Source organism: Trachypithecus francoisi, unplaced genomic scaffold (assembly GCF_009764315.1).
Source record: "Trachypithecus francoisi isolate TF-2019V2 unplaced genomic scaffold, Tfra_2.0 Lachesis_group16, whole genome shotgun sequence".
In the NCBI taxonomy this organism is placed as follows: domain Eukaryota; kingdom Metazoa; phylum Chordata; class Mammalia; order Primates; family Cercopithecidae; genus Trachypithecus; species Trachypithecus francoisi.
The window spans coordinates 20,180,134-20,208,015 of NW_022681461.1; the positions used below are offsets into that span (position 1 = coordinate 20,180,134).

The 27,882-nt window shown below is 41.6% G+C and overlaps 1 protein-coding gene across 2 annotated transcripts in view; it reads left to right on the forward strand.

Annotated features, from left to right (window-relative positions):
• GNA14 (G protein subunit alpha 14) overlaps positions 1-27,882 on the forward strand; it is a 217,438-nt gene that overhangs the window by 107,138 nt on the left and 82,418 nt on the right. Inside the window, exons 1-2 of one of the 2 annotated variants that reach the window (XM_033237041.1) lie at positions 15,207-15,213; positions 17,012-17,196. In XM_033237041.1, the coding sequence (XP_033092932.1) occupies positions 17,050-17,196 (147 nt within the window). In that variant the 5' untranslated portion in view covers positions 15,207-15,213; positions 17,012-17,049. Of the gene's footprint in view, positions 1-15,206; positions 15,214-17,011; positions 17,197-27,882 lie in introns of those variants that run through there. The other variant, XM_033237040.1, reaches the window with a different exon arrangement.

The following is a 27,882-nucleotide window of genomic DNA, read 5'->3' on the forward strand; positions in this document are numbered from 1 at the left end:
ATATATATATTTCCATCTGAATAAAACAAATCTCCATATTCTGACACAATTCTGAGAAGGACTTCAAGAAAATGATTTCTTAGCTTTCCAAGGTGAATGGTAGTGCATTATATTTTTAAAGACATACAGTATTGGAATTCCTGTGTTTTCATTTTTAACTTGATTCTGTATTTAATTGTACTGGTAGCTCCTCTTCTTCAGCATTTGTTTTTACATTTATCTTTAGAAGTGGAGGAGAGAATAGGAAGCTGGGTTAGGTACTCTAGTTACTGGTGTTTCAGCAAAATGTTGTAGTGCTTTAAGATGCTTGCTTCATCTTTGTGCCTGCCTTATTGAGGCTTAAGGATTTTAAGCCTATTGGCTCTTTCTAGAGCTTCTTCCTTTTCCTTTAAGTAATTTTTGTCTTTACCCCTTCTTTTTCAACATAAGCAAAACCAAACTTTTGGACAGTCATAATTATGCAAGGAGAAGTTCAGACTTCAGGCTCATTCTTGTGTTAACCACTGTAGTGTTAGATTACTTCTCATATTCTTTTAAAGTCTGAGAGGCTAAAGTCTTACCATGGCCCTGGTGTTATGATTTCTTGGTGAATGTTTCTGCAAGAATGAGGAAAATGTTAATTTTCAGAAGCAGCAGTGAGTTGTAGAAGATTCTAAAACCATTAATGAATATGCTTACAATTTGCCTTTTTAAGAAAGTAAAATAATTATGAGTCAGTCTCTTAGAGATGACAGTGAGCTCATGAACCTTTTTTTTTTTTTCTTTTTGAGATGCAGTAGCATGATCTTGGCTCACTACAACCTCTGTCTCCTGGTTCAAGCGATTCTCGTGCTTTACCCTCCTGAGTAGCTGGGTCTACAGGCACATGCCACCACACCTGGCTAATTTTTGTATTTTTAGTGGATACGTGGTTTCGCCAATTGGCCAGGCTGGTCTTGAATTCCTGACCTCAAGTGATCTGCCTGCCTCAACCTCCCAAAGTGCTGCGATTACAGGCATGAGACACCATGCCCAACTTACTGACCCTTCTTACAAGTGAAATGAGATGTACTTCTAAGAGAATCACTAATATTTTATCTACAAGCCACAGAGGTTATTTGAAGAGATTTTTTTTTTCCTTTATACTTTGTGTGGTTTATTTATTTTTAGGGAAAAGTAATTGATGTCAAGAGGGTTTTCCAAAACAGAGTTTTGTCCCTAATAAGCATTTGATTCTTAAGATTCTCTATATTTAAGGTTCTCTATATTTTGTTACATTTCTGGAATCTTATACATGTGACCTGTTGACATAGAATGAGCACAATTGTGTAACTGTGGAAGCATCAGTTATAATGTTTTGGGACATCTCAAAGATGTCTAGATTATGTGACTGTATACAAAAGATTAATATAAATCAATGCCAATCATTTCCTGAAATAAGGCATTCAACACTAAGTGAAACATTTGTATTGATTTTTTTAGGAATGCCATATTTATAATAAGTTATACAAATTTGATTGTATGAATAGCTGAAATTAACTTAGAGTAAAAATTAGCCTTGTAGCCTCATTGCATTTGAACTTTTAAATGCACTTATGGGAAGGAGGCAAGATGACCAACTAGATGCAGCTAGTACACATCGCTTCCATGGAGAGGAACCAAAACAGCAAGTAGATATTCACACTCTAAATGCATCGTGTAAGAGAGAACACTGGCATTCAACAGAAAAGTGATGGGAAGCACCAAAAGCAAAGGAGGAGAGAGAAGCAAAGTAGCCTGCTTGGCCAGGATTGGCTGGGAGCTGGAAGAAGCTCCCAAACATGGGGAAAAGGTAAATGGGTGACCTCCTCAGGGCTCCACATTCCTGCAAGGTATTTCTACCAGTGAGAGGTCCTTAACCCTTGCAGGCCTTGAGACTCGCATAGAGAGCTACCTAGAGATTGTGCAGTGACGTTGCTCCAAAGGGAGCCCATGCTTAGTCCCACAGGCTCCGGAAACCCGAGCAGCTACAATATGGCACCATTCTCAGAAATCAACTGGCAAAGGACTGTGTTCCCTGGAGCTGATGCCACTGCAGCTATGGTAGACCAAAGAGGAACAGAGGAGGCCTGGCCCTTTTCACACATCTCGAGGACAGACCCCGTGCAGCTGCAGCTATTGTGGGACTAAGACGTGAGAAAGCCATAAGCCCCACAGCTGCCTGCCTATGCTGCTCCCACTGAAAATGACCCTGCCCTCCCTGGTGGCAGGCCCATAGTGGGCACCAGCCTGAGAGCACAATTCTCAAAGGACTGTGTCCTGCCCTGAAGCCAACACCACTTCTGCTGCTGCCAGGCCAAGAAGGAAGAGGAGAGGCCAGGCACTTTCACATGCCCCAAAGACAAATAGCATTGCTGCTGCTGTGGGACCAAGGTGCCAGCAAACTGTAAGCTTCACAGTTCCCTAAGCAGCTCCCACTGAGTGGCCTCATCCTCTTTGGAGGCAGGCCTGTAGTACAGCCAAGGCTGCCCCTACCTGAACATTCTGCCAGTGGCCTGTGGACTGCTTGGCCTCTGCCTATCAGCACCATCACCTGAACTCACTACCAGGGGCCCTGAGGATATGTCCACCAACCTAGTTCCCTTCCGCCATTACTTTAGTCTGCCATCAGGGGCCTGGGATCAACCAACCCAGTCCAACACCATTGACACTTGAACACTCCTCCCAGGGGCTGAGGTTGGGCTCACCCAACCTGCTGATACCACCACCTGCACAAGCCTGCACAAGCCACCTGAAGGCCAGGGGACTGGCCCTCCTAGACTTTTGCAGACACCAGGAACAACAGCATGGACCATTTGGGTTCCAGTGGGCTGCCCCATCACTGCTACTGCCATTGGCCACATCATACCTGCTGCCCAGTGGTCTGAGCACCTGCCCACATGCCTGGCCCACTGCTGCCACCACCAGCATCTGAGCAAACCAACTGGAAGCCCTAGAATTGGCCAACCTAGACCCACTAACACCAGAGCCAACATATACTGTGGCTTTAAGGACAGACATGCTCAGTTTACTGCTGTCACCACTAGGGCCTGCAGACTGGCCATCGGGCGTCATAGTCCCCAGTAAAACTTCAACACAGACTCACTAATAACTGCACCCTAAGCTACTGAGGAAATCACAGACACCACTGACACTGTTTACAGCTGAAGAAATCATATAAGTATTAACTGCATGCACCCGAAATCAAAGCCAAAGTGCCATATATATATATATATATATATATATATATCTAGTCATGAAGAAGTATATGTACATATCTTATATCTTCAGGAAAAAGTCCTCCCCTATGAAAGCAAATTCAAAAAGTTGGACTCTTATACCAGATGTCAACATAAAAACACAGGAAACAGGAAAAAGCAAGGTAATAGGACACCTCCAAAGGAACACAATAATTCTCCAGAAACAGATCACAATCAAAGAGAAATTCACAAAATCTCAAAAGATTTCAAAATACTGATTTTAAAGAAGCTCAGTGAGATACAAGAGAATTCTGAAAAACAGAAGAGGAGAAAAACAATTCAGGATATGAATGAGAAATTTTCCAAAAAGAAGTATTTTTTAAAAGAATCAAATGGAGATTCTGGAAGTAAAGAATTTATTAAATGAAATATAAAATATATTTGAAAGCTTTAACAATAGACTTGCTCAAGTAGAAGAAAGAATCTCAACTTAAATACAGGTCTTTTAATGTAATCAAGTCAGACAAAAAAAAAAAAAAAAAAAACAAAGCCTTTGTGACATTTGGGACAACATAAAGCAACCAAAATTTAAATTATCAGTGTCCTCAAGGGTAGAGAGAGAATGAAAGTGTTAGAAAACATACTAATGAAATAATAGATGAAAACTTCCCATGTTTAGAAAAGACTTAGACATCTAGATACAGGGGGCGAAAAGATGCTCAAACAGATACAATGCAAAAAGGTCTTCTCTATAGCATATTATAGTCAAACTCTCTGAAGTTAATGACAATGAGAGGATTCTAACAGCACATGAAAAGTTTATAGTCACCTATAAAGGAACCCCTATCTGACTAACAGTAGATTTCTCACTAGAAACCTTACAGGCCAGAAGAGAATGGGATGGCATGTGAAAAGTACTGAATGAAAAAAGCTTCCACTCAGGGATACTATATCCAGCAAAATTATTCTTCATAAGTAAAAAATAAAGTATTTCCCAGACAAGCAAATGCTGAGAGAATTTATAACTACTAGACTGGCTCTACAAGAAAGGCACAAAGAAGTCCTAAATCTGGAAGTGAAAGGACAACATTTACCACCATGAAAACACATGAAAATATAAAACCCATTGGTTAACCAAATACACAAATGAAGAAGAGAAAGGACTCAAGTGGTACTACTACATAAAATTACCAAACCACAATGACAAACGAGAGAAAAAGAAATGAACAAAGGAACCAGAAAACAACTATATGAAAAAAAAAAAACACCAAAACTTCACATATCAATAATAACTTTGAATGTAAATGGATTAAATTATCCACTTAAAAGATGTAGATTGGATGAATGAATAAAGGAACATGATCTAACTATATGCTGCCTACAAGAAACCCACTTTACTTGCAAAGATACACATAAATTCACAGTAAAGGGATAGAAAAAGATACTACATGCAAAGAGAAACCCAAAGCAAGCAGGAATAACTATACTTATGTCAGATAAAACATACTTCAAAAGACAAAAAATGTCAATGTATAATAATAAAAGGATCAGGCCGGGCGCAGTGGCTCAAGCCTGTAATCCCAGTACTTTGGGAGGCCGAGACGGGCGGATCACGAGGTCATGAGATCGAGACCATCCTGGCTAACACGGTGAAACCCCGTCTCTACTAAAAAATACAAAAAGCTAGCCGGGCGAGGTGGCGGGCGCCTGTAGTCCCAGCTACTGGGGAGGCTGAGGCAGGAGAATGGTGTAAACCCGGGAGGCGGAGCTTGCAGTGAGCTGAGATCCGGCCACTGCACTCCAGCCCCGGCGATAGAGCGAGACTCCGTCTCAAAAAAAAAAAAAAAAAAAAAAAAAAATAATAAAAGGATCAATTCAGCAAGAGGAAATAACAATTTTAAATATATATGCTTCCAAAAGTGGAACACTCAGATTCATAAGCAAATATTACTGTATCTAAAGAGAGAGCTAGACTCCAGTACAATAATAGGGGACTTCAACACTCCACTCTCATCAACAGACAGACCATATAGACAGAAAATCAACAAAGAAACATTGGATTTAATCTGGACTTTAGATCAAATTGACCAAACAGACATTTAGAGAACATGTTATCCAACAACAATAGAATATACATTCTTCTTATCAGCACATGGAGCATTCTTTATGATAGACCATATTTTAGGCTACAAGACAAGTCTCAAAAAAAACATTTTTAAAAATCAAAATTACATTGTTTATTTTCTCTGACCACAATGAAATAAAACTAGGAATCAATACCAAGAGGAATTTTGGAAACTATGCAAATACATGGAAATTAAACAACATATTCTTGAATCATTATTTGGTCAATGAAGAAATTAAGATGGAAATTTAAAACATTTTTGAAATAAATGATAAATGGAAACACAGTCTACCAAAACCTGTGGGATACAGTGAAGGGGCTGTTGAGAGGGAAGTTTATAGCAATAAATGTCTTTATCAAAAACAAATAGCCTAATGGTGCACCCCAAAGAAGTAAACACAAGAACAAACCAAACCTAACATTAGCAAAAGGAAATAAATAATAAAGATCAGAGCAAAACTAAATGAAATAGAGACTAAAAAAAATTATAAAAGATCAATGAAATGAAAAGTTGGTTATTTGAAAAGATAAACAAAATTGATAAACCACTAGCTAGACTAACCAAGAAGAGAAAATCCAAATAAACATAATCAGACATGAAAAAGGAGACATTACAATGAATACCACAGAAGTACAAAAAATCATTAGACACTGTTATGAACAAGTATACACTGATTAGCTGAAAACTTAGAGGAAATGAATAAATTCCTATAAACATACAACCAACCCAGCTTAAATCAGGAAGAAATAGAGAACCTAAACCAATTAATTACAACTACTGAGATTGAATCAATAATAGAAATGTCTCCCAACAAAGAAAAAGCAGGACCAAATTGATTCACAGCCAAATACTACCAAATGTATAACGAAGAACTAATACCAGTCTTCCTGAAACTATTCCAAAAGATTGAAGAGGAGGGAAGTCTCCCTAACACGTTCTACAAGGTCAGCATTACCCTGATATCAAAATCAGGCAAGGACACAACAGAAAAAGAAAATAACAGGCAGATATCCCTGATAAACATAGATGCAAAAAATCATCGACTAAATACTAGCAAACCAAATCCAACAGCACATCACGAACATAATGCACCATGACCAAGTAGAATGTATACCAGGGATACAAGAATGGTGCAACATATGCAAATCAATAAACATGATATATCACATCAATAGAATGAAGGACAAAAACTATGTTATTACCTCAATAAATGGAGAAAGAGCATTTCACAAAATTCAACATCCCTTCATGATAAAAACTCAACAAACTAGAAATAGAAGGAACATACCTTGAAATAATAAAGGCCATCTATGAAAACCTCACAGCTAACATCATACTGAATGGGGACAAGGTGAAACTCTTTCTTCTGCGGTCTGGAACAAGACAAGGATATGCATTTTCACCACTTCTATTCAACATAGTACTGGAAGTCCTAGCCAGAGTAGTCAGGCAAAAGAAAAAAATCAAAGGCATCCAAATTGGAAAAGAGGAAGTCAAATTGTACCTCTTTGCTGATGATATAAACTTATTTTTTCCTGAGTGTGCCTGAAGGAGACACATTTTATTAGACATTTGAAATGTTACAATATATAAACAAGATGGTATGATCTCATATCTAGAAAAACCTGAAGACCACCAAAATAAACTCCTAGAGTTGATAAATAAATTCCATAAAGTTACAGGACACAAAATCAACATATAAAAATTAGTACCATTTCTATACACCAATTGTGAACCAGCTGAAAAAGAAATCAAGAAAGCAATGCTATTTACAATAACAATAAAGAAATAAAGTACCTAGGAATAAATTTAATCAATGAGGTGAAAGATCTCTGCAAAGAAGACTACAAAATGCTGCTGAAATAAATTGAAAAGGAAATAAAGAAATGGAATTAGACATCCATGCTCATGGATTGGAAGAATTAATATAATTAAAATGACCATATTTCCAAAAGTAATCCACAGGTTCAATGCAATCCTTATCAGAATACCAACATCATATTTCACGGCATGAGAAAAAAAAAATTCTAAAGTTCATGTGGAAGCAAAAAAGAGCCTAAATAGCCAAAGCAAAGCAATCCTGAGCAAAAAGAACAGGTCAGAAGCAATGCCTCACACCTGTAATCCCAACAAGTTTGGAGGCCAGGGCAGGAAGATCAGTTGAGGCCAGGATTTCAAGACCAGCCTGGACAACACAGTGAAATGCTGTCTCTATAAAAAAAATTAATTAATTAATTAAATTAGCTGGGTGTGGTGGCATGCACCTAGTCCCAGCTACTTGGGAGACTGAGGCAGGAGGATCACTTGAGCCCAGGAATTTGTAGCTGCTGTATGCTAGGATTACTCTGCACTGTGGCCTGGGCAACAGAATGAGACCCTGTCTCAAAAAAAGAAAAAAAAACAAACAAAAAAAAGCTTCTGTACAGCAAAGGAAACAGTCAACAGAGTGAATGAAACCACTTGTTGAATGGGAGAAAATATTTGCAAACTATTAATCAACAAGGGATTACTATCCAGGATATACAAGGAACTCAAATAACTCAACAATTAAATAATTCCATTAAAAAGTAAGCTAAGAATATGAATATGATTTCTTTAAAAGAAGACATACAATATGTGAAAAAATGCTCAACATCACTGATTGTCAGGAAATGCAAATCAAAACCATAATGAGATACCACCGTTCCCTAGTTAGAATGGCTACTACTAAAAAGACAAAATATAACATGCTGGCAAGGATGCAGAGAAAAACGAACTCATACACTGTTGGTAGGAATGTAAACTGTCCCAACCTGCAGGACAGTCGAACAGACCCTGGAAGGGGGTGTGGGAATGGAGGAGACAAGAAAACACAAGAAATGGAGACAAGACAAATAGTCTGATCAAGTCTCGTTTAATGGTGGCAGTCCAATGCCTTATATAGGCTGGCAGAGGAAGAGGTTGGGCCAGGGCGGTGACAGGAGGCTGGGTTTACTCAAATTACAATTGCGCATGCGCCGTGGGTTTGTAATTTTCCCGGGCGCGGGATCGCGCCTGCGCCATAGGCTGCATATCTTCCTGGGCGGGAAAAAGTTTGCGCGTGCGCTGGAAAGGCTTGCGCACGTGGGAACAGTTTAGGCGCGCGCGGGAAAGGTTAGCGCGCGCGGGAAGGGTTTAGGTGCGCGCGGGAAAGGTTTGTAATAAAGAACCCGGAAATGTGCCGTCTTGTCTCCGCTTTGCGAGGATCAAGCAACAGAGGTCGGCTAATTCCGGGCCTCATGGCTCCGGAGTAAACTAATACAACCACTATGGAAAACAGTATGGAGAATCCTCCAACAACTCAAAATAGACTTAATATACAATCCAGCAATTATACTACTAGGTATTTATCCAAAGAAAAAAGAAATCTGTATATCACAGGAATACCTGCACTCACATGTTTATCACAGCCCTATTCACAATAGCAAAGATAAGGAATCAACATAAGTGTCTATTGATGGACAGATGGATAAAGAAAGTGTGGTATATATACAGAGTAGGATACTATTCAGCCATAGAAAAAGAATGAATCATGTCATTTGCAGCAACATGGATGGAAATGCAGGTCATTATGTTAAGTGGGATAAGCCAGGCACAGCAAGACACATACTGCACGTTCTCACTCATTGGTGGGAGATAAAACACTTGGTCTTGTGGTGCTGAGAATAGAATAATAAATACTAAAGGCCAGGAAGGGGGTATAGGTGGGAGGGGAGGATGAAGAGGGGTTGATTAGTGGGAACAAGCATACAGTTAGATAGAAGAAATAAGCCCAATATTTGATAGCAAAGTAGAGTGACCACAGTTAGCAACAGTGTATTGTATATTCAAAGTAACTAGAAGAGAGAACTTGAAATGTTACTGACACATAGAAATAAATACTAAAGGTAATGGATACTCCAAATACACTGGCTTGATTTTGTGCATGTAACAGATACTCATAGGTACCCTATAAATATGTAAAATACTTTGTATCAGTAAAAAAGATGCATGCAGATGTAAAAAAGTGCACATATGGCAAATAGAAATATATTATTTTTGATATCTCAAATTAGAAAAATAATTATTCAAAACTTCTCTGTGATTAAAACTTGTTAGCATGACCCATTGACTTTATCTGATATAAGAGGTACTCACAAATCAGGTTAGGACTTGAAAATTATTTCTTTATCAAAATGAGACCCAAAGATGGTAGAAAGTAGCAGGAAATATTTGGAATTGCTGCTCTTCTTGGTTAGGCAATAAAGATGGTTTTGCAGATTAAAGAATCAACAAGACTAACAAGGCTGAGTGTGGTGTCTCACACCTGTAATCCAGCACTTTGGGAGGTGGAGGTGGGAGGAACGCTTGAGGCCAGGAGTTGGAGACCAGCCTGGCCAACATGGTGAAACCCCGTCTCTACTAAAAATACAAAAATTAGCCGGTGCATGCTTGTAATCCCAGCGACTCAGGAGGCTGAGGCAGAAGAATCGCTTGAACTAGGGAGGCAGAGGTTGCAGTGAACCGAGACTGTGCCACTGCACTCCAGCCTGGGTGACAGAGCGATACTCTGTCTCAACAAACAAAAAACCTAACAAAAATAATACAACATATTTTGAATTCTGCTCCATTGTTCTGCCATTGTTTTTTAATCTTAAACTGTGCATTGAGCCTCATCACTTACTTTCTTTCAACTTCCCTTTTTTTATTTCGAAAGCCTTGTACTAACCTCTTTTGTTGAGAGAGCAGCCGTGAACCCTGTCTCCAATTGTTTCCAGTTCTGTGTTTCCTAGAATTATTGCTACTTCTTATTTTATGGTGAAAAATAGCACCTCCTCTATTTGCAAGTACAGAACTTGGGAGAGTGACCTGGCTGTGAAGGTGATGTAGGGGCTGGACAGAAACTGGCAGGAGTAACTTGAAGAAGTGAATCTTATTGGCACTTTAAAAATGTTTTCCCCGTGGAAATTGAAAAACAGAGCTCCGGAGGGGATATTTTATCATGCAGAAATAAAATTTGAACCTGCTTGAAAAAAAAAATCAACTAAACTGAATGTAATGTAATAGCTTGAGCATTCTAGTCCCAGGCATATTCTATTAACACAGGTTCCCCTTTGAAGGGCCCCAGAGAAGTGTTTCCCAACCAGCCTGTGGATTGGGTGCATCCAAACCCCTGGAATACTGGTTGCATATTTTCAAACCTGTCAAAATTATTAGACCTGACAAGGGGTCCAAGAATCTGCATTTTTAATGAGCATCCCTCTCCCTCATTGGATGCTGTCCTGCACTTAGGTAGGGAGTCATTTGGAATTTCTCCCAGCATTAGCTGATTCTCATAAATCAGTATCTTTTTCGTGTTTTTGTTTTTGTTTTTGTTTTCCTACAAGGAGTCTTACATGTAGTACAGGCTGGAGTGCAGTGGCCCGATCACGGCTCACTGCAATCTCCGCCTCCCGAGTTCACGCCATTTTCCTGCCTCAGCCTCCCGAGTAGCTGGGACTACAGGCGCCGGTTACCACGCCCAGCTAATTTTTTGTATTTTTAATAGAGACGGAGGTTTCACGTGTTAGCCAGGATGGTCTCGGTCTCCTGACCTCGTGATCCGCCCGCCTTGGCCTCCCAAAGTGCTGGGATTACAGGCGTGAGCCACTGCGCCCGGCCCATAAATCAGTATCTTTAACAAGCCCCAGGATTGCAGTACACACATGTACAGAAACTCCTGCTGCATGGGTAGCTACTGCCCAAGGTCAGCTATGAGTTCTCTGGGGCCAAGCAGAGTGCCCCTAAAGGCCTGGCACCGTCCTCTGGGCAGGCCTCTTTGCTGCTGAGAACCGCTCCTTCCTAAAGATTACAAAAGGAATTTCTTAAGTCCTTTATCCCCCCCATTAAAAAACCCTGAAATGGAACCTGAGCCTCACAGTGTGCTGGCATCTGGCCTCAAGTGTCTTCATCAGAGGCCTGCTCACTGGTGAGATTGCTTTGCGTGCACAACAGACTCACCTACTCTGAGTGGGAAATCCACTTCCTTGTTGCTTTTCAAAACAGACGCCATCCTGGCTGTCTACAGCCAATAAACACCCATTCATGAATATTTTATTAGGCTCTTACTCTGTGCTCTTTTAGGCTCCAAAGATACCAGGAAATAAGAGAAAAAAAAGGTCCCTGTCCTTAGAGAGCCAACCTGCTGGTCATATCAGTTATGTGCATGTCCGTTTTCCGCCTGTTGGGCACATAGATGATTTAGACAGCATGAGCAACATCCAGAACTATGTCCTCATTCTTGTTCTGACTTCTTTTGTTCTATTTACGTTGCCTTATGCAAAACTGAGCTAAAAACAGTGGCTTCTCACGATGGTTTCAGAACACATCACAGACAATTGGGAGATGATGCTTCCTATCTAGGAAGCTTTATCAGCCTACTTCGGCTCTCTGGGAGGCAGTCTCTGAATGTTATGTAAACATTAGAACAATTGACTTTCTGTTTTGATGTCCTTGGACTATCACTTAGGAAAGATTTATGTTGCTTTGGCCTCTGTTTACTCCTGGCTCCTAAAGGCCTTATGTACTGACATGAGTTTCAATCCTTGGTTATTTTGTGTTGGGATGAGGTTCACGGGTAGAATTTCAGAAGACTCTAGAGAGAAGAGTGGGGGAATCTCCTTTAGGGATGAAAAGTAAACGGGTAAATTTCACATGAAGAAATGATAATTCATATGTATGATTTTCCCAATGTGGTTCCCGGATCACTGGTGATAGACAGGATGTTTTTATTTGAAATATTGCTGAAGTCATTTATTTTGTTATATTTAGTTTGATCATGGCAAATAATACTGGTCTTTTACTTATGACAGGTTTCCTTTCGTTACAAGTTTATTGAAATAATAAAGCTATTATTAAATAATCACACAGGTGACATGTGAGTATGAGAAAAATCACAAGGTTGGTACACAAATAATTGAGGTTTGGGAAATGCTAGACGAGTGGAAGGCCAGGAGCAAGTGTCTTGTAGGAAAACTCCCAACCTGCAAGGTCAAAGGCTCACAGCTCTCACCCACAGTAAGCAGGAAGCCGGTAGAGGTGAGTTTTAACTTCAGATGGAAAAGAAATTATCTGTATGTGCCACCTAGCAAGGTCTCTATGTTCAGTTTAACCAGTAATTGAGTGTCTACCTTGGAAAAGGAAATATCCCAAGTTGAAGGGGAGAGGGGAGGCAGAGGATCCAAGGCAAAGCTGTATAGCAGGAGACTTAGGAGATTATGAGAGCCTTAGATCAGGAGCAGTTTTATCCCCTGCTGAGAAGTCAGAGAGGATCAATGCAGAGAAAGGGACATTAAGTTTTCTAGTGAATCAATTACTGGCCAGGGTGCCTTCCCCAAAAGTTTGCCACTGATTTTATGACAAAGGACAGTTGCAGATGGATGATGGTGAGCAACTGTCTCAAATACAGCAAGTGCCAGGCCAGGGATGGTGGCTCACGCCTGTAATCCTCACACTTTGAGAGGCCGAGGCAGGAAGATGGCCTGAGCTCAGGAGTTTGAGAGCAGCCTGGGCAACATGGCGAAACCCTGTCTCTACTAAAAATACAAAAATTACCCAGGTGTGGTGGCGCACGTCTGTAATCCCAGCTACTGGCAAGGCTGAGGCATGAGAATTTCTTGAACCCAGAGGTAGAGGTTGCATGCAGTGAGCTGAGATCACGTCACTGCACTCCAGCCTGAGCAACAGAGCAAGACTCTATCTCCAAAAAATATATATGGCAGGCTCTAGATGATGCTGAAAGTTTAAAAGTACTTATTACCATTGTTGGATTTTATTTTCAAATATGAAAACAGAGAAAAACTAAATGGAGAAGAGCCATTTCCCCTAATTATATTTGAAACAGAGTCTAGAGATGGAATTGTAATTTTATTCCTTTGTTCACTCTGTGATTTTATGGATTGGGTCCAGGATTGCAAGCCCTCTGGGCTGTGACCCCTCCACTCCTAGCCCCATTACATCTAAGTGAATCCCTTTGGAACCAGACACCAAAATTCACCTTTCAGTTAAAAGACCTCTCCCTCCTTGTAAACCAAAAAGCTGCTGCCAGGGTGAGGGTTCCTGTTCTCTTCGCTGTGTGTAGCTGTTCAGGCTGCAGAGGACCCTCCACCTAGAACATGCATTTTGTGGGGGTGCAGGTGAGAAATTCCTCACGAAGAGATAAGAACCAAGGCAGAGTGGACCCATGCTACTGACGTAAACCACACATTCTAATAGGTACTTAGGTAGGCTGTAGAATCTAAGTCACCTAAGTCACCCAGTCCTCTAATCACCAATAATTTTCACTCTAAAAATCATACCCTTTGGATTTTTCTTTGGCTTTTTGTGAATAAATGAACAGTCTTACACTTGATATCTGAGTGTTGAGTTTCTGTTTAGAACAAGTGAGGAAACTCAACTGAGATCCTTAGCTTGAGTTTAACTCGTCCCTGTGGTCCTGATCACCACTGTCATTATAGAAAGAATGATGTCATCATCTACCTTCCCGTGCACTCACCTGCTGCTGGGACCATCTTATTTATAGTAGATTTCTGCAGGCTAAAAGGTAAAGTTTCAAGGACTGGAATCTCTGTACCAGGTGAAGGCTGCATGTAAGCTGATAGGAGCGATGGATGAGACCATGTACTTGGGGGAAATACGCAGTGTAAAACTAGCTCATAACTAGGGGTGCTGTCCTATGAAGTGCATATACCAACACAGACCTGCATTTGGACCCAGGACACAGCACTTCCAAACTGAATGACCTTGGACAACCCATTTAAAATCTTTCTGATTTTCAATTTCCCTCCCCGAAAAAAAAAAAAAAAAAATAGCTGGGTGGTGCTGAGGCTTAAATGAAGGAAGAGGACCTCCACACAGTGAGTATCTTTACTCTCCCAACCTTATTCCTCAGTGCTGTGTGTCTTTCAGTCTCTTTTCTTTGCCTTTATCCTGCCCTTTTTTTGCCCCACATTTGGTTTTTTAATTCTTTGAACAGCCACAATTTAAAACTAAAGTATATTTTAAAATATGGGTATTTATCAAATACATCTATATCTTCTCTTGTATGAACCCTTAAAGTCACTTTTAACATTTACTTTTTGAAATACTCCATGTCTGAAAGCAAAAATCGGTGGCTTTTAAAACGGGTTTGTGTGTTTGGGGCTGGTGGTGGGGTTAGCTTTAACTATTAGTAACATTGTAAGTGAATGACTCTTATTAGCAAAAAGATTCTCTTAGTGTAGATTTTGGGATGTGTCTTGAGTGATTTTTCTGGCGTGAGGACCAAAACCACAGCCTGTCTTGGGGTGATTACATAATCTCTGCATTCATATCAGCTTCACAATGTGTAAATGTAGCCATATTAATGTTTGCTTGGGGTAATCTAGCACTGGATTGGAGCTCAGCTCTGCTGGGTGGAATAGGAGAAGACGTGGCAGTATCATAGTCACATGCAGGGGGACTCCAAGATGCTGCAGGAGTAGAGAGCTCATCTGACTTGGGACTTTGAACCAAGCCTGGACAGTATAAGGTCTTTCTACAGGTTCTCACTTCTCCTATAGGTTTTGTGTAGCCAAGAGTCATTATGAAATGGTGGTTCCCAGGGGCACATGGTCGCATCACAGTTTATCCTTGTTCAATTCATGTCTTGTTTTTCTGAGGTTGTCTATGATGTAAGACCTATGGAGGAACCTGCTGACTTCTCATGTTTGTTCTGTTCCTTCCTTCATTGACCATTTCTTTGAGTGCTCTCTGTAAAGCAGGCACATTGTTCATGGTACCCAGATGTGTGAATTCCGGGCCCTGCCTTTACTGGATGAAAGGTGTGGTGAGAGATGTATCCGCAAGTAAGCATTTAGGCTGTGTGCTGCTTCTGGGTATCCAAGGCACTTTGAGGGCTTTAAGCAGGCAGGGCTAACTATTGCTGGCACACAGGAGAAGGAAATCCTTTTTAAGGTATGTGATGCCTGTGGTGAACGTTGAAGGCCGAGGCGTTGACACCTGCCTTCCAGCCCTGCAAGTCTGCATCTGCACCCAACCTTGGCTCATCCCCTAATGGCCAGTTTTCTGGTCTCTGAAATGGGAGGACAGTGTCTACCTATCCTGTCTCTGGAGGAGGCTGAAGCAAGGCCAGTGAGACTGTGTGGACACTTCCCCATCTGCGGGTTCTCCCCTGTGCCCCAGCAACCTGAGCCTGCAAGACAGTGGGTTAGCTGAGGTTTGAGGTTCAGTGTGTGACTGTGTGAACTTCGGGTGTGTCTCCTTTAGATCAGACCAAGGCATTCTTCTCTAATCGAGTATGTCATTGTAGTTCAATTCTGAGTAAATCCTAGTTCTTTCTCTTGCCGACTGTGAGCTTGCAGAGATTATTTAACCAATTAGAATCTTAGGTTTCTTATCTGCAAAATGAAGATGATAATTGTATTCGCCTGTTTTCACATTGCTATGAAGAAATTCCTGAGACTGGGTAATTTATAAAGAAAAGAGGTTGAATTAGCTCACGGTTCCACAAGCTGTGCAGGAAGCATGATGCTGGCATCTGCTTGGCTTCTGGGGAGGCCTCAGGAAACGTACAATCATGGTGGAAGGTAAAGCAGGAACAGGCACTTCATGTGGCCAGAGCAGGAGCAAGAGTGAGGGGGAGGGGTGCCATATACTTTTAAACAACCAGATCTTGCTAGAACTCTCACGAGAACACCAAGGTGAGGGTGCTAAACCATTCATGAGAAACCACCCCCATGATCCAATCACCTCCCACCAGGCCGTACCTCCAACACTGGGGATTACAATTCAACATGAGATTTGGGTAGGGACACGGATCTGAACTGTATCAGCAATAGCAAATTCTTCATCAAGTGGTTGTGAGGAGCCATGAGTAGGAACCATCATGTTCCAAACATGGTAAAGGGGTGTCATATAAATTATCAAAGAAAATATTAGCAAATATTTTAATTCTATTGTCTAAATTTGTGTCACCTATACCGCAGCTTTTACTACCTTTTCAAGCAAACTCTCAATCTAATATGAATATAGAGTTTTGATGTCATATTTCACATATGTTCTATCTGGACCTCTGGACCTGTAATGCACATTTAAGAACAACAGGGATGGCTTCATACTGTAACGTGTTCCTTGGCTGCTGTGTGTAAGTGTTGTGAGTTTCGAGGACCTCCTGAACTGCATGTTGAGACATGAAAAGAAGCAAGCACGTAGGCACCACTGGGAAACGGTGCTTTCTTGTGCAGAGATGAAGAATGTTTGTGTATCTGAAAGGAAGGAGTTGACTGATTAATGAACCTTTTTCTCTCCTCCAAGTGTTCTATGGCTCAAATCCTCCCTGCACTCTGAAGCAGCCCTATCACTGCCCCTGCCATCTTCTCAGTGACAGAGCCCTCAAATGCTCAGGTCTTTCAGACATGGTTGCCTGTTCTTTCAAGGACTTAGGGCAAGGATGTGGGGAAGCATTTCCCTGGACTGAGGGTGGCACTTGCCCGAGGCTTAGGCTGTCACTGCTCTGTAGCCTAAAACTGCATAACCATTTGGCAGTCCCTTCCAAATCCAACCCATCAACCTATTAATTGGGATGTGGATTAATACTGCCAGGAGGTCCTCTGTTTCTCCGTGTGTTCCTTTGGAAGTCTGATGACAGCGTTTTCCACTTGTTTTTTCTCATAGGAACTGGTGAAAGTGGGAAAAGCACCTTTATCAAGCAGATGAGAATTATCCATGGGTCTGGTTACAGCGATGAAGACAGAAAGGGGTTCACGAAGCTGGTTTACCAAAACATATTCACCGCCATGCAAGCCATGATCAGAGCGATGGACACGCTAAGGATACAATATGTGTGTGAGCAGAATAAGGTAATGTGCTTAGAGAGTACTTGCCCTATTTGTGAATGTGTGCCTGCCCACTCTGGTTAGCACAAAGATTCCCTGAGTGCTTTGGTCAGATGTCAGAAGAAGCTCTTGATCCCTGGGGTGGGGATCATTGAGAGGAGTTTGAGGAATTTAGTTAGCTCCCTGGTCTTCTTTCTGCTGGACTTCTCTCATGGTGCTAGCGCGAGGCTACCCAGCATGCAGGGATTCCAAAGTTTGGGCTGTTATTTAGGTTGCTTATTTCCAGCACTGAGAAAAGGAAGTCATACATTTTCTCTTTCTGCTAAGAGACCCAGTTAATTTCTTCACTGGAACCATGGGGACATTGGGTTTACAGTGGCCAGCGTTTCAAGAATTCCCAGTCTCAGAAAATGTTTTCACTAATTGGTGCAGACTACTCAGAGAAATCAGTGGGTTTTGTTTGTTTGTGCTGGGAGTTCACCCATCTTGGGCACTAAGTGAAGGCTCATGAGTACAATGCTAATGGCCCAGCCAGCAGTGTGCTTCCATAAAGTGCTGGTGTCAAGCTGCCATTTGCTTTCCCCTCACCACCAGTTATTTAAAATACAAATCTGCTGAAAACTGGAGGAAAATAATGAGGCAGGAATGAGAGAGAATGAAAATAAAATTTTATATGGTACATTGGAATGCAAATCCAAAGGAGAATAATCCTGTGTCTGAGTTCATTAAGCAGCTATATTAGAAATCAGAGTTTATTTAAAATAATTGATACCAAATTACAACATGACATGATGATAAAGAGAAAAATTCTGTGTCAGATGGGTCTCTCGTGGATCTGTGAAAAAGGAATTTAGCTAGTAAAATGCCAGAATTGCATGGGCTTTAATATGGACCCCTAAGGACAACTTTATTATGAACTTGTGGCACCTACACTCATATATATATGATTAAAAAGACTGGGCGTGGTGGCTCACACCTGTAATCCCAGCACTTTGGGAGGCCAAGGTAGGCAGATCACGAGATCAGGAGATCGAGACCATCCTGGCTAACATGGTGAAACCTCATCTCTACTAAAAAATACAAAAAATTAGCCGGGTGTGGTGGCGGGCGCCTGTAGTCCCAGCTGCTCGGGCGGCTGAGGCAGGAGAATGGTGTGAACCCAGGAGGCGGAGCTTGCAGTGAGCCAATATCACACCATTGCACTCCAGCCTGGGCCACAGAGCGAGACTCCATCTCAAAGAAAAAAAAAGTTTTAAAGCAATCATTTTAAATTTTTATGGGATTACATAGTAAAACACAGTAGGCACCAAATTTTAGACTTACCTTTACCTCATCTCTACAATCTATGTCTTTACCATCATGTCCTTGCAGCCCTGAAGAAATGAAGGAACACATCTTGCCTACAATTTCACCCTGCAACAGAGTTATGCTAAAAATTGTGTGGGGTGGACCGGGCACGGTGGCTCACGCCTGTAATCCCAGCATTTTGGGAGGCCAAGGCAGGTGGATCATCTGAGGTCAGGAGTTCGAGACCAGCCTGGCCAACATAGTGAAACCCTGTCTCTACTAAAATTACAAAACATTAGCTGGGCATGGTGGCGGGCGCCTGTAATCCCAGCTACTAGGGAGGCTGAGGCAGGAGAATCACTTGAACCCAGGAGGTGGAGGTTGCAGTGAACCGAGATTGTGCCATCGCACTCCAGCCTGGGCAACAAGAGTGAAACTCCATCTCAAAAAATAAAACAAAACAAAACAAAAAATTGTGTGGGGTGAATTAGCCTACAGCAAGGGTATCCGGTTTTCTGGCTTCCCTGGGCCACATTGGAAGAATTGTTTTGAGCCACACATAAAACATACTAACGCTCACAATAGCTGATGAGCTTAAAAAAAAATTGCAAAAAATCTCATTCTGTTTTAAGAAATCTCATTCTGTTTTATGAATTTGTGTTGTGCTGCATTTAAAACTGTCCTGGGCTGCATGTGGCCTGGGGGCCATGGGTTGGACAAGCTTGGCCTATGGTATATCTGGTGTGAAGTAAGGTGAGAGGCACACACTGAGCCACTAGGAGATTCTAGAAGTGACTGAGATGATTCCTTTATACATTGCTGTATCTTTTTGAAAAGGTACAGTTCTTTTTTTACTTACCCTTTCTAATGTACTCTCAAAATTAGGCTTTCTGTGGAGATTTAAGATTACTTCAGAGCAGTGGCATGGCAGGAATGTTCTTGGGGGTGATTTCAGGTCATCTGTTTTCCCCTGTTGTAAAATGCATTTTGTTTACCAGTCGTGGTGAGGTGACTGGGCGAAGCTTGGAATTCAAGGATGGATTTGTAAACAGACCCACTGGGGAGAAAAGGCTCATGTGTAAGCCACTTCTGCTTACGTTGGCAGCAGTGTTTGTAAAACCTAATCAGCTTAGTTATCAAGGCCTCTAGGTTTTTGCTTTTGTTTTGTTTTCCTCTTGATCTTCTAGACATACTTAGTTTATATTTTAAACAAATGGTTTTATGTGGTTTGACATCTACCACTGTTTCCTTTTCTCTTGACCTTAATTCTTTTGTCTAGGCCATCTCCATTTGCCCGCTAATCTGTATTAGTTTACTAGGGCTGTTATAACAAAGTACTTAAGATTGGATGGCTTAAGAGAGAAATTTATTGTTTTTACAGTTCTGCAAGCTAAAGGGCCAAAACCAAGGTTGATTGGTTCTGACTGGAGGCTCTGAAGAATCTGTTGCCGGTTTTTTCCCTAGCTTCTGGTGGTGGCTGGAAATCCTTGCTGTCCGTTAGCTTGTAGACACTTGCCTCCAGCCTCTGCCTCTGCCTTCGTCTGGCATTCTCCCCTGTGTCTGTGTGTCCACAGCACTGTCCTCTCTGGGTCTGTGTCCAAATTTCCCTTTTCTTATAAGGACACCAGTCGCTGGATTATGGTCCACCCTAATCCAGTGTGACCTTATCTTATCTTGCTTGCATCTGCAGAGACCCTCTTTCCATATAAGGTTACACACTCTGAAGTTTTGGGTCAGCATGAGCTTTGGGGGAACACAGTTCAACTCCTCTGGCTCCCCAAGATTCATGTCCGTTGCATGTGCAACATACATCCACTCCATCCCAACATCCCTGAAAGTCAACCCATTCCAGCATCAACTCTAAGACCCAATTCTAATCCAAATATCAACTCAAAAAGTCCCAAATCAGGCTGGGCACAGTGGGTTTTGCCTGTAATCCCAGCACTTTGGGAGGCTGAGGTGAGCGGCCATCTCTTGAGCCCAGGGTTTTGAGACCAGCCTGGGCAACATGGCGAAACCCCATCTTTAAAAAAAAAAAAAAACAAAAATTAGCCGGGTGTGATGGTGCATACTTGTAATCCCAGCTACTCGGGAGGCTGAGGTGGGAGGATCCACTGAGCCTGCGAAGCGGAGGTTGCAGTGAGCTGAGATGGTGCCTCTGCACTCCAGCCTGGGGACAGAGTGAAACTGTGTTTAAAAACAAACAAACAAACAAAAAATCCCAAATCTCATTGTCTAAATTAGGTATGGGTACAAACCATCCCAGGCAGGATTCCTCTCCATCCATGACTGTGAAACTAGGATACAAGTCCATTGTACCTCCCGTCTCCTGCTTACTTGCCATGTCTGGCTCAAGTATCTCAATTCCTGTTGTATAAACTTTCTCAGACACCTGAGATGAACTGAATGCTAAAATGGCTTAAGAAGAGGCAGAAGGTGGAATAGAAAGAATACTAGATGGGCTCTAGAAAATCTGGGCTTTGCTCATGGTTCCACTGTGGGTCTAGGGCTGGAGTCTGCAAACTTTTCTGTAAAGAGCCAGGGAGTCAATGTTTGTGAACTGTATGATCTCTGTTGGAACTACCCAGTTCTGCTGTTGTAGTGCAGAAAGCAGATATAGGCAATATCTAATAAGTAAACGAATAAGTGTGGCTCAGTTATAAGCTCTACTTACAGAATTTATAGTAAGAATAGTAAGTTAAGAATACAGTTGAGAATAGTAAGAACTATTTTTGACTCATGGGCCATGCAAACAATCCACAGTCCATGAGTGGATGTAATCAATGGGCTGTAGTTTGCTGACCCTGGTCCTGGGGAAGATGTACTGTTTCTGGTTTTCCATTTTCTTATCTGTTTAAATGAGACATGCTCTGTCTACTTTATAAGCCAATATGAGCAAAAGGAAGTGATTTACAAATTAAATGACCCTCGAGAAACACAAGGTTATTATTGGGGCAGGTTCAAAAATCAGAAATAGGCTCATTTTCTTTTTATTGCTTGTTTAGGTCATATTCATCAATTTATTCTCTATCATTTTCCTGTGGCTATTATTTCTAATAATTTTTTTCTCAGGGCTAGTCTTGATTCCAAACATGAAACTGTAACGAAGTACCATGCTTAGATCATAAAATGATAAAATGATTAGTGGTTCAGTCGTATTCAGTGATAGTTTAGGAGGCATGCTATATGTTATCTTCTTTACAAAGTATTGTGTAACTTGAAACAATTGATTAGTTATGGTAGGGGTGAACAAAACTTTAGCTTTCATTTTCACAGTGGTGCAGTCTTCTCATTTCTTATTGCTGAGTATTTCTCTATTATCTGCTGTTTTTTCTGTTTGTTTCTGTTTCTGTTTCAGAGCTAGGAACATTTTCTTATGTATGTAGAAGAGAATTAAAAGTGGTTTTAGAGGGTTTCATTTTAATTGTTAGTGAGATTACTGCTCAGCTAGGCTGTTGAAAGTCTTTGCCTATTACTTGACAGTCCACTTATTAAAGGAAATTTATCAGAAATTTAGTTCCGCATTTGTTTTTTTAACTAACATGTTTTTTCAATTAAGATATAGCCTGAAGATTTTTTCTTATACCTTGCCTGCTTATTTTGTTAAAAAAGAAATGATTCATATGTATTTGCTCACTCTGTTGATAAACCTTAATTTTCATGAATGTCTCTCAAGAGTGTTTTATGGGTGCAATCAAATTTATGACTTCTTGAATAAATATTACAAAGGCATTTGCTCAGTAGCAGGGTTCCTAAGTCTTGTTAGTTTATAATTCATGTTTACTTGTGATGATTTCACAGAAGCCAGAAAAGCATCATAATTTTTGCTGTTTGCAGTCTCTTGAACTTGGGAAATTCTCATTCTAGTCCTATCCTACAGTGAAGGAAAAAAATATGAACCCCTTAAAGGTTCTGTAGAATCTGTTCACATGATGTAGATACAGAATTTCCCAAGGGCAAAGGTCAGCCCTACCTGACATCTCAAAAACGCGTTTGTTCCATATTCAGTAATCACAAGAATAAAAGAAGGCCTACGGGCTCTTCACAGCTGACCCTAGCTCCTTCACTGCCCTTCTGCTCTGCTTATAGGAGCGCTAAACTACACTGGGGTCATGTCATATTTGCACGGGACTTTCATTGTAAGGGCAATCGTGACAAGAACCAAAACAAATTTTTAAAAGAAGAGTTAATAGTTGATATAGTTTGGATCTGTGTCTCTGCCCAAATCTCGTGTTGAATTGTAATCCCCAGTGTTGGAGGTGGGGCCTGTTGGGAGGTGATTGGATCATGAGGGTGGTTTCTCATGAATGGTTTAGCATCCCCTTGGTGCTGTCCTCATGACAGTGAGTGAGTTCTCATGAAATCTGGTTGTTTGAAAGTGTGTGGCACCCCCTCCCTCCCCTGCCTTGTTCCTGCTCCGGTCATGTGATGTGCCTGCTCCCCCTTCACCTTCCACCATGATTGTAAGTTTCCTGAGGCCTCCCCAGAAGTTGAGCAGATGCCAGCACCCTGCTTCCTGTACAGCTTCCAGAACCATGAGCCAATTAAACCTATTTTCTTTATAAATTGCCCAGTGTCAGGTATTTCTGTTTAGCAATGCAAGAATGAACAAATACAATAATTAAACATAAGGGGATTATTTTGCCTGCCATTCCACATGCTCATTCAGCTTCAACCACAGTGACCTCCTTTTTTTTTTGGTCCCTGTATTCACAATGCTCCTTCAAGCCCAGGACTTTTCCACATGCTCCTCTCTCTGCTTTGCTTTTCTCTTTGCCTGCCCAAGTCTTTCTTGTCCTCCACTAGAATGGAAAATGCATGAAGGCCAAGGTCTATGCCTACTTTTCCCCACCTTTGTAGAACAGTGCCTGACATGGAGGCAGGCCAGTTTGCCAAAAGTCTATCTACTGAAGAACCCATTCCTGGGGCAAAGGAATATGATTTTTTTATGAGCCCATGCCGGTGACCTTAAGGCCACATTCTGGCTTTTCTCGAACCTTTCGAAGTGTCTAGCCTCATTTCCTCTCCCTATTGGATTGTGGTTTCCTGCTTCTCCCAGGCCTCACTGTTATCTCATGTTCTCCATCTCCCGGAACGTCCTGAAACTGATTTCCTTTGCACTCATAAATAGCTAACTTCATGTATTGGTCTTAAATGAGATATCTGATATCATAGAAGACCATCTTTGACACCTTCTTTTTCCGCCCACCCTCCCTTGGGTTAGATACTGTTTCCAGTGTACCTGTAATGCCCAGCATCTTTCGTACTACATTATAATTCTTAATTTATGCATCTCTTCCACTTCAGACCAAGTCGAATCATGTCGGGTTCACCTCTGCATCCCTTCGGGCTACATAAATGTGAAGTCAATGACATTAAAACCCTGTGTGAAGACAATATTATCAACTCAAATGTATCCATAGTATCCACAACCTCAGAGGACATGCTCAGCTGTTCTCCCATGGGATAGATTTTTGCCTTCTTGACTTTGGGTCTGTGATATTGGGCAAAAAGCAACAGGGGTCCACATGGCCGTATTTGTCTTTTTCCAAAGAAATATTTGGCCATTGGAAATACTGCTTCTGAGTTGCAAGATAACCAAAAAGCCTTGCATGGGTCCCTAAATCTAGTTTGGGAAGCTTGGGATTGGCCATGCTTAGCCCCTGGGATGTGTTTGTTGAACTGCAAATGTACCCTTCCAGGGAAAGTTAAGTTTGACGATGACTTCTCAAGCAGAGTCACCAGACAGCTGTTTTAGAATCCCTGAGAGCCAAAAAAAAAAAAAAAAAAAAAAAAAGTGCTGAAGGGAACAATGGCTTGCTTATGAACTAGGAGAGATATTCAATAGAAAATACCCTTTTCATCAACCAAGTTTTAAAGAAATTGAGGATAAGACCAAAAAGCAAAGCATAAGGTGACCAAAATGTATTGTGGTTAATGCTGAAGTATAGAGAGAATGGCTCATAACTGGATTGAGGACTTTCCAGTCCTGAACCCAGAATGTGGTAGACTTAGCTATAAGGTCGCCGTGTGTTCGGGAAGACTCAGGCCTCACCCAGCAGGGCAATCCTCTAATGACACGGAAGAGTGGTGCGAAAGAGAGGAAGGGGCAGAGGCCAGGACTCGCATGCAATTGGTGTGCCTCCTCACGGAATTATTGAGTGTGTCCGCTGTGTCATAGACCCATCACAGTTGTCTCTTCTGGTACTTCGTGAGCTCCCTAAGGGCAGGAACTGTGTATATTTCTGGTCACTAAAATGAGTGTGAATCCATGCCAGGCACTCTCTGCCAGTCTTTATTGGAAATATATCATTTTATCTTTAATGTAGGTACTATCACTTGCCCCGACTTTAGAGATACAGGCAGTAAGGTTTGTGGAGGTAGATAACTTTCCCAAGATCACACAAGTAGCACATGTCAGAGTGGGAAACTGAGCCCAGGAGGCCTGATGTCCCAGGAGAGCTGCTAACTATTATTCTGTATGCCTCTTGATGGGTGATTCAAGGCCTTGTAGAGTGTTAGGGTATCATTTAATGATCCGATTATGAAAGTACTAAGTGAGGTGATTGGGGGATTCTCTGTCTTGAATTCTCTACTCCTGGCCTTTCATAAATTCCTTTCTCCCTGGCTAGGATCCAGCTGGCCTACACAACTGTCAGTATAATCTCTATCAGTATTTACACAAGGGATCATGCCATCAAAGAAACCAGAGATATATCAGGATTGGTGCTTTCACTGGATGATGTTTGAGGATTGAAGAGCCTTCTGTTGACTGGATTTGAAATAGTTGCAGAGAAATTTTTTTTTTTTTTTTTTTCCTTGAAGAGAAGTAAACAAGCCAGAGATTATTTCAAATTTATTTTGCTAATTGAAACAATCAAAGCATGACAGTGACCTTCAAACCAGTGCCAGTAAAAATCAAATAAAACCTTGATAGTATATTCTGAGAGTGGTCTAAATGGGATGCCTTTTAGCAGGGGTTTGTTCAAATGCTTAAATTTTTAAAAAGAATGAGGTAAAGCTATGTTTATTGATATAAAAAGATTATCAATATATAACAGGCATGAGAGAAGTGAGGTGTAGAAAGAAGTTTGTGTTTATGAATATCCCTTTGTGTGTATGAGATACCTTTGATAAAGAATACATAAATAGTTACAGATATGTTACTTTTTCAAGAAATAAGAAACTGTAAAAATGATTACGTTTGAATGGAGTGGGAAAAGATAATTCCCCTGTTAATTTTTCTGTTATATTCAATTTACTTTTTAAAATGTGGATAGAGATTATCTCTGCAGAATAAGATTATCTCTGCAGAGATAAGTCATCTTAGTTTTCTTTTTACTTCTCTTTATTAAAAAATAAACATTAAAAAACCCAAATGCTACATTTTAATTAAAAATAAATATTAGCAGTTTAAAATTAAGATATGAGTAGTAACTCTGAGAAGAGTTACTAAAACTCCTCTAGTCCCTTTAACACTGACTTCAAATCCACATGAAGTTATCCTGGGACTGTGGAGTGTATAATTTATGTTATTACAGATTTTTGTTAAATAAATGCTATGTTTGTGTTCTGGAAATATTTTTGTGTACATGCCTGTGCTTCTGGGTCTGGATTTGTGTGGTTGGAAAGAAACACTGGGCAAAGTGAGGGGGACAGTGGGGTCTGAGCAGACAGTGGGGGCTCTGTCACCTTGAGCCATTTCCTTCTTGGAGAGAAAGCTTGAGGGAGGCTCCACGATAGGGCCAGGAGGCAGCCAATATGGAGCCTACGGCCGCACAGGCATGAGGTTATTTGTTCATCAAACAGTTGTCGAGGGTCTACCTTGTGCCTTTGGGGAATATCTGTAACATTCTGTGCCAAATTAGAGGCTTTCTGGTTGACCAGACCCTTAAAACACAAGTTCCAAGTTCGTTTTGATTGCTTCTCCAGGCCTTCATGTGAGTTGCATCCGTCACATCAGCAGCTCACTGAGGCTGCAGGAATAGGCCGTTTTGTTGACAGAGGTAGACATGGAGATGGGGATAGACGTGGAGGAGGAGGGAGCAGGGCCAGAAGACAGGCCTCTGATGAGTGAGGACTGTGAGGGCGTGTGGTCTGTGCCCACTTGGGATTCTGCCTGGATTATGTTACGGATTTCAACTCTTTTTTTTTTTTTTTTTTTTTTTTTTGAGACGGAGTCTTGCTCTGCCGCCCAGGCTGGAGTGCAGTGGCCGGATCTCAGCTCACTGCAAGCCCCGCCTCCTGGGTTTACGCCATTCTCCTGCCTCAGCCTCCCAAGTAGCTGGGACTACAGGAGCCCGCCACGTCGCCCGGCTAGTTTTTTGTATTTTTTAGTAGAGACGGGGTTTCACCGTGTTAGCCAGGATGGTCTCGATCTCCTGATTTCGTGATCCGCCCGTCTCGGCCTCCCAAAGTGCTGGGATTACAGGCTTGAGCCACCGCGCCCGGCCCGGATTTCAACTCTTTTCACCTGCAAGCTGTTCAGACTCCCAGATTTGCTGAGTTTGGTTTCATTCAGATGGGAAAAACACATGAGGAAGAAGGGGGATGCGTACATTGTCTCTCCCATCTCTGCAGGACACACACGTGTGTTACGCTTCCCATTCTCCAACTCAGTGAGGAATAGGCCTCATCCCCAGAGCCTTGAAATTGCAGGAAGCTGAAGAATGGGACCCACAGGGAGCAGAGCTATCCTCTGTTTTCTGTACAGCTTTAGGAACCCTTTGACTGACACTCATGGAGTCTTAAGAGCAAGGTCTGTCCCAGGGAGCAAAGTGGGATTGAAATTGTACCTTTGTGGCTAATTAGCTATGTAACCCAGAGGAACTTGACCAGGTGATCTTTAGTTTCTGAACTATAGGGGGGATGGAGGAGCTGTCTTAGAATTGGAGAATAATAAAATGAGGACATTCCGGGATTTCATAAGATGATGGTCACTTTGGGAAGGTTCTCTTAACCTCTACTCCCCTCTGTATTTTAAAAAAAACTTTTTTTTTTTGTTTGCAATGAGAAAATGCATGGTGTCCTATAACCCAGGGGCTTGAGATCCAACTGTAACTGGGCAACTCTAATATGGAGAGAAACTGGTGCCTCCCTCGCTTAGCTAGTTCTGAGAGCATCTCTCCTCCCCCACCAAGGGCTGGGCTGCTTCATCACTTATCAAATCATCTTAGACTCATAAACGTCTCCAGGCAATCGGCCTCTTCCCTCCTCTCCCCTTTCTCTGCACGGAAACTTTCCAGCTAACTCCCTACACATCTGTTCTGGGAGCTGCCTCCTAATTATATCCTAGGGGCCTGATATAAAAAGGGCCAAAGGGAACATTCCATCACTTCTCCCAGGGGCGTGTTGGGTCAGGGGTGGAGGCTTGTTCCTTGGTGAGACAGCCAGAGGCCATTGACTGGGAACCAAACCTAACAG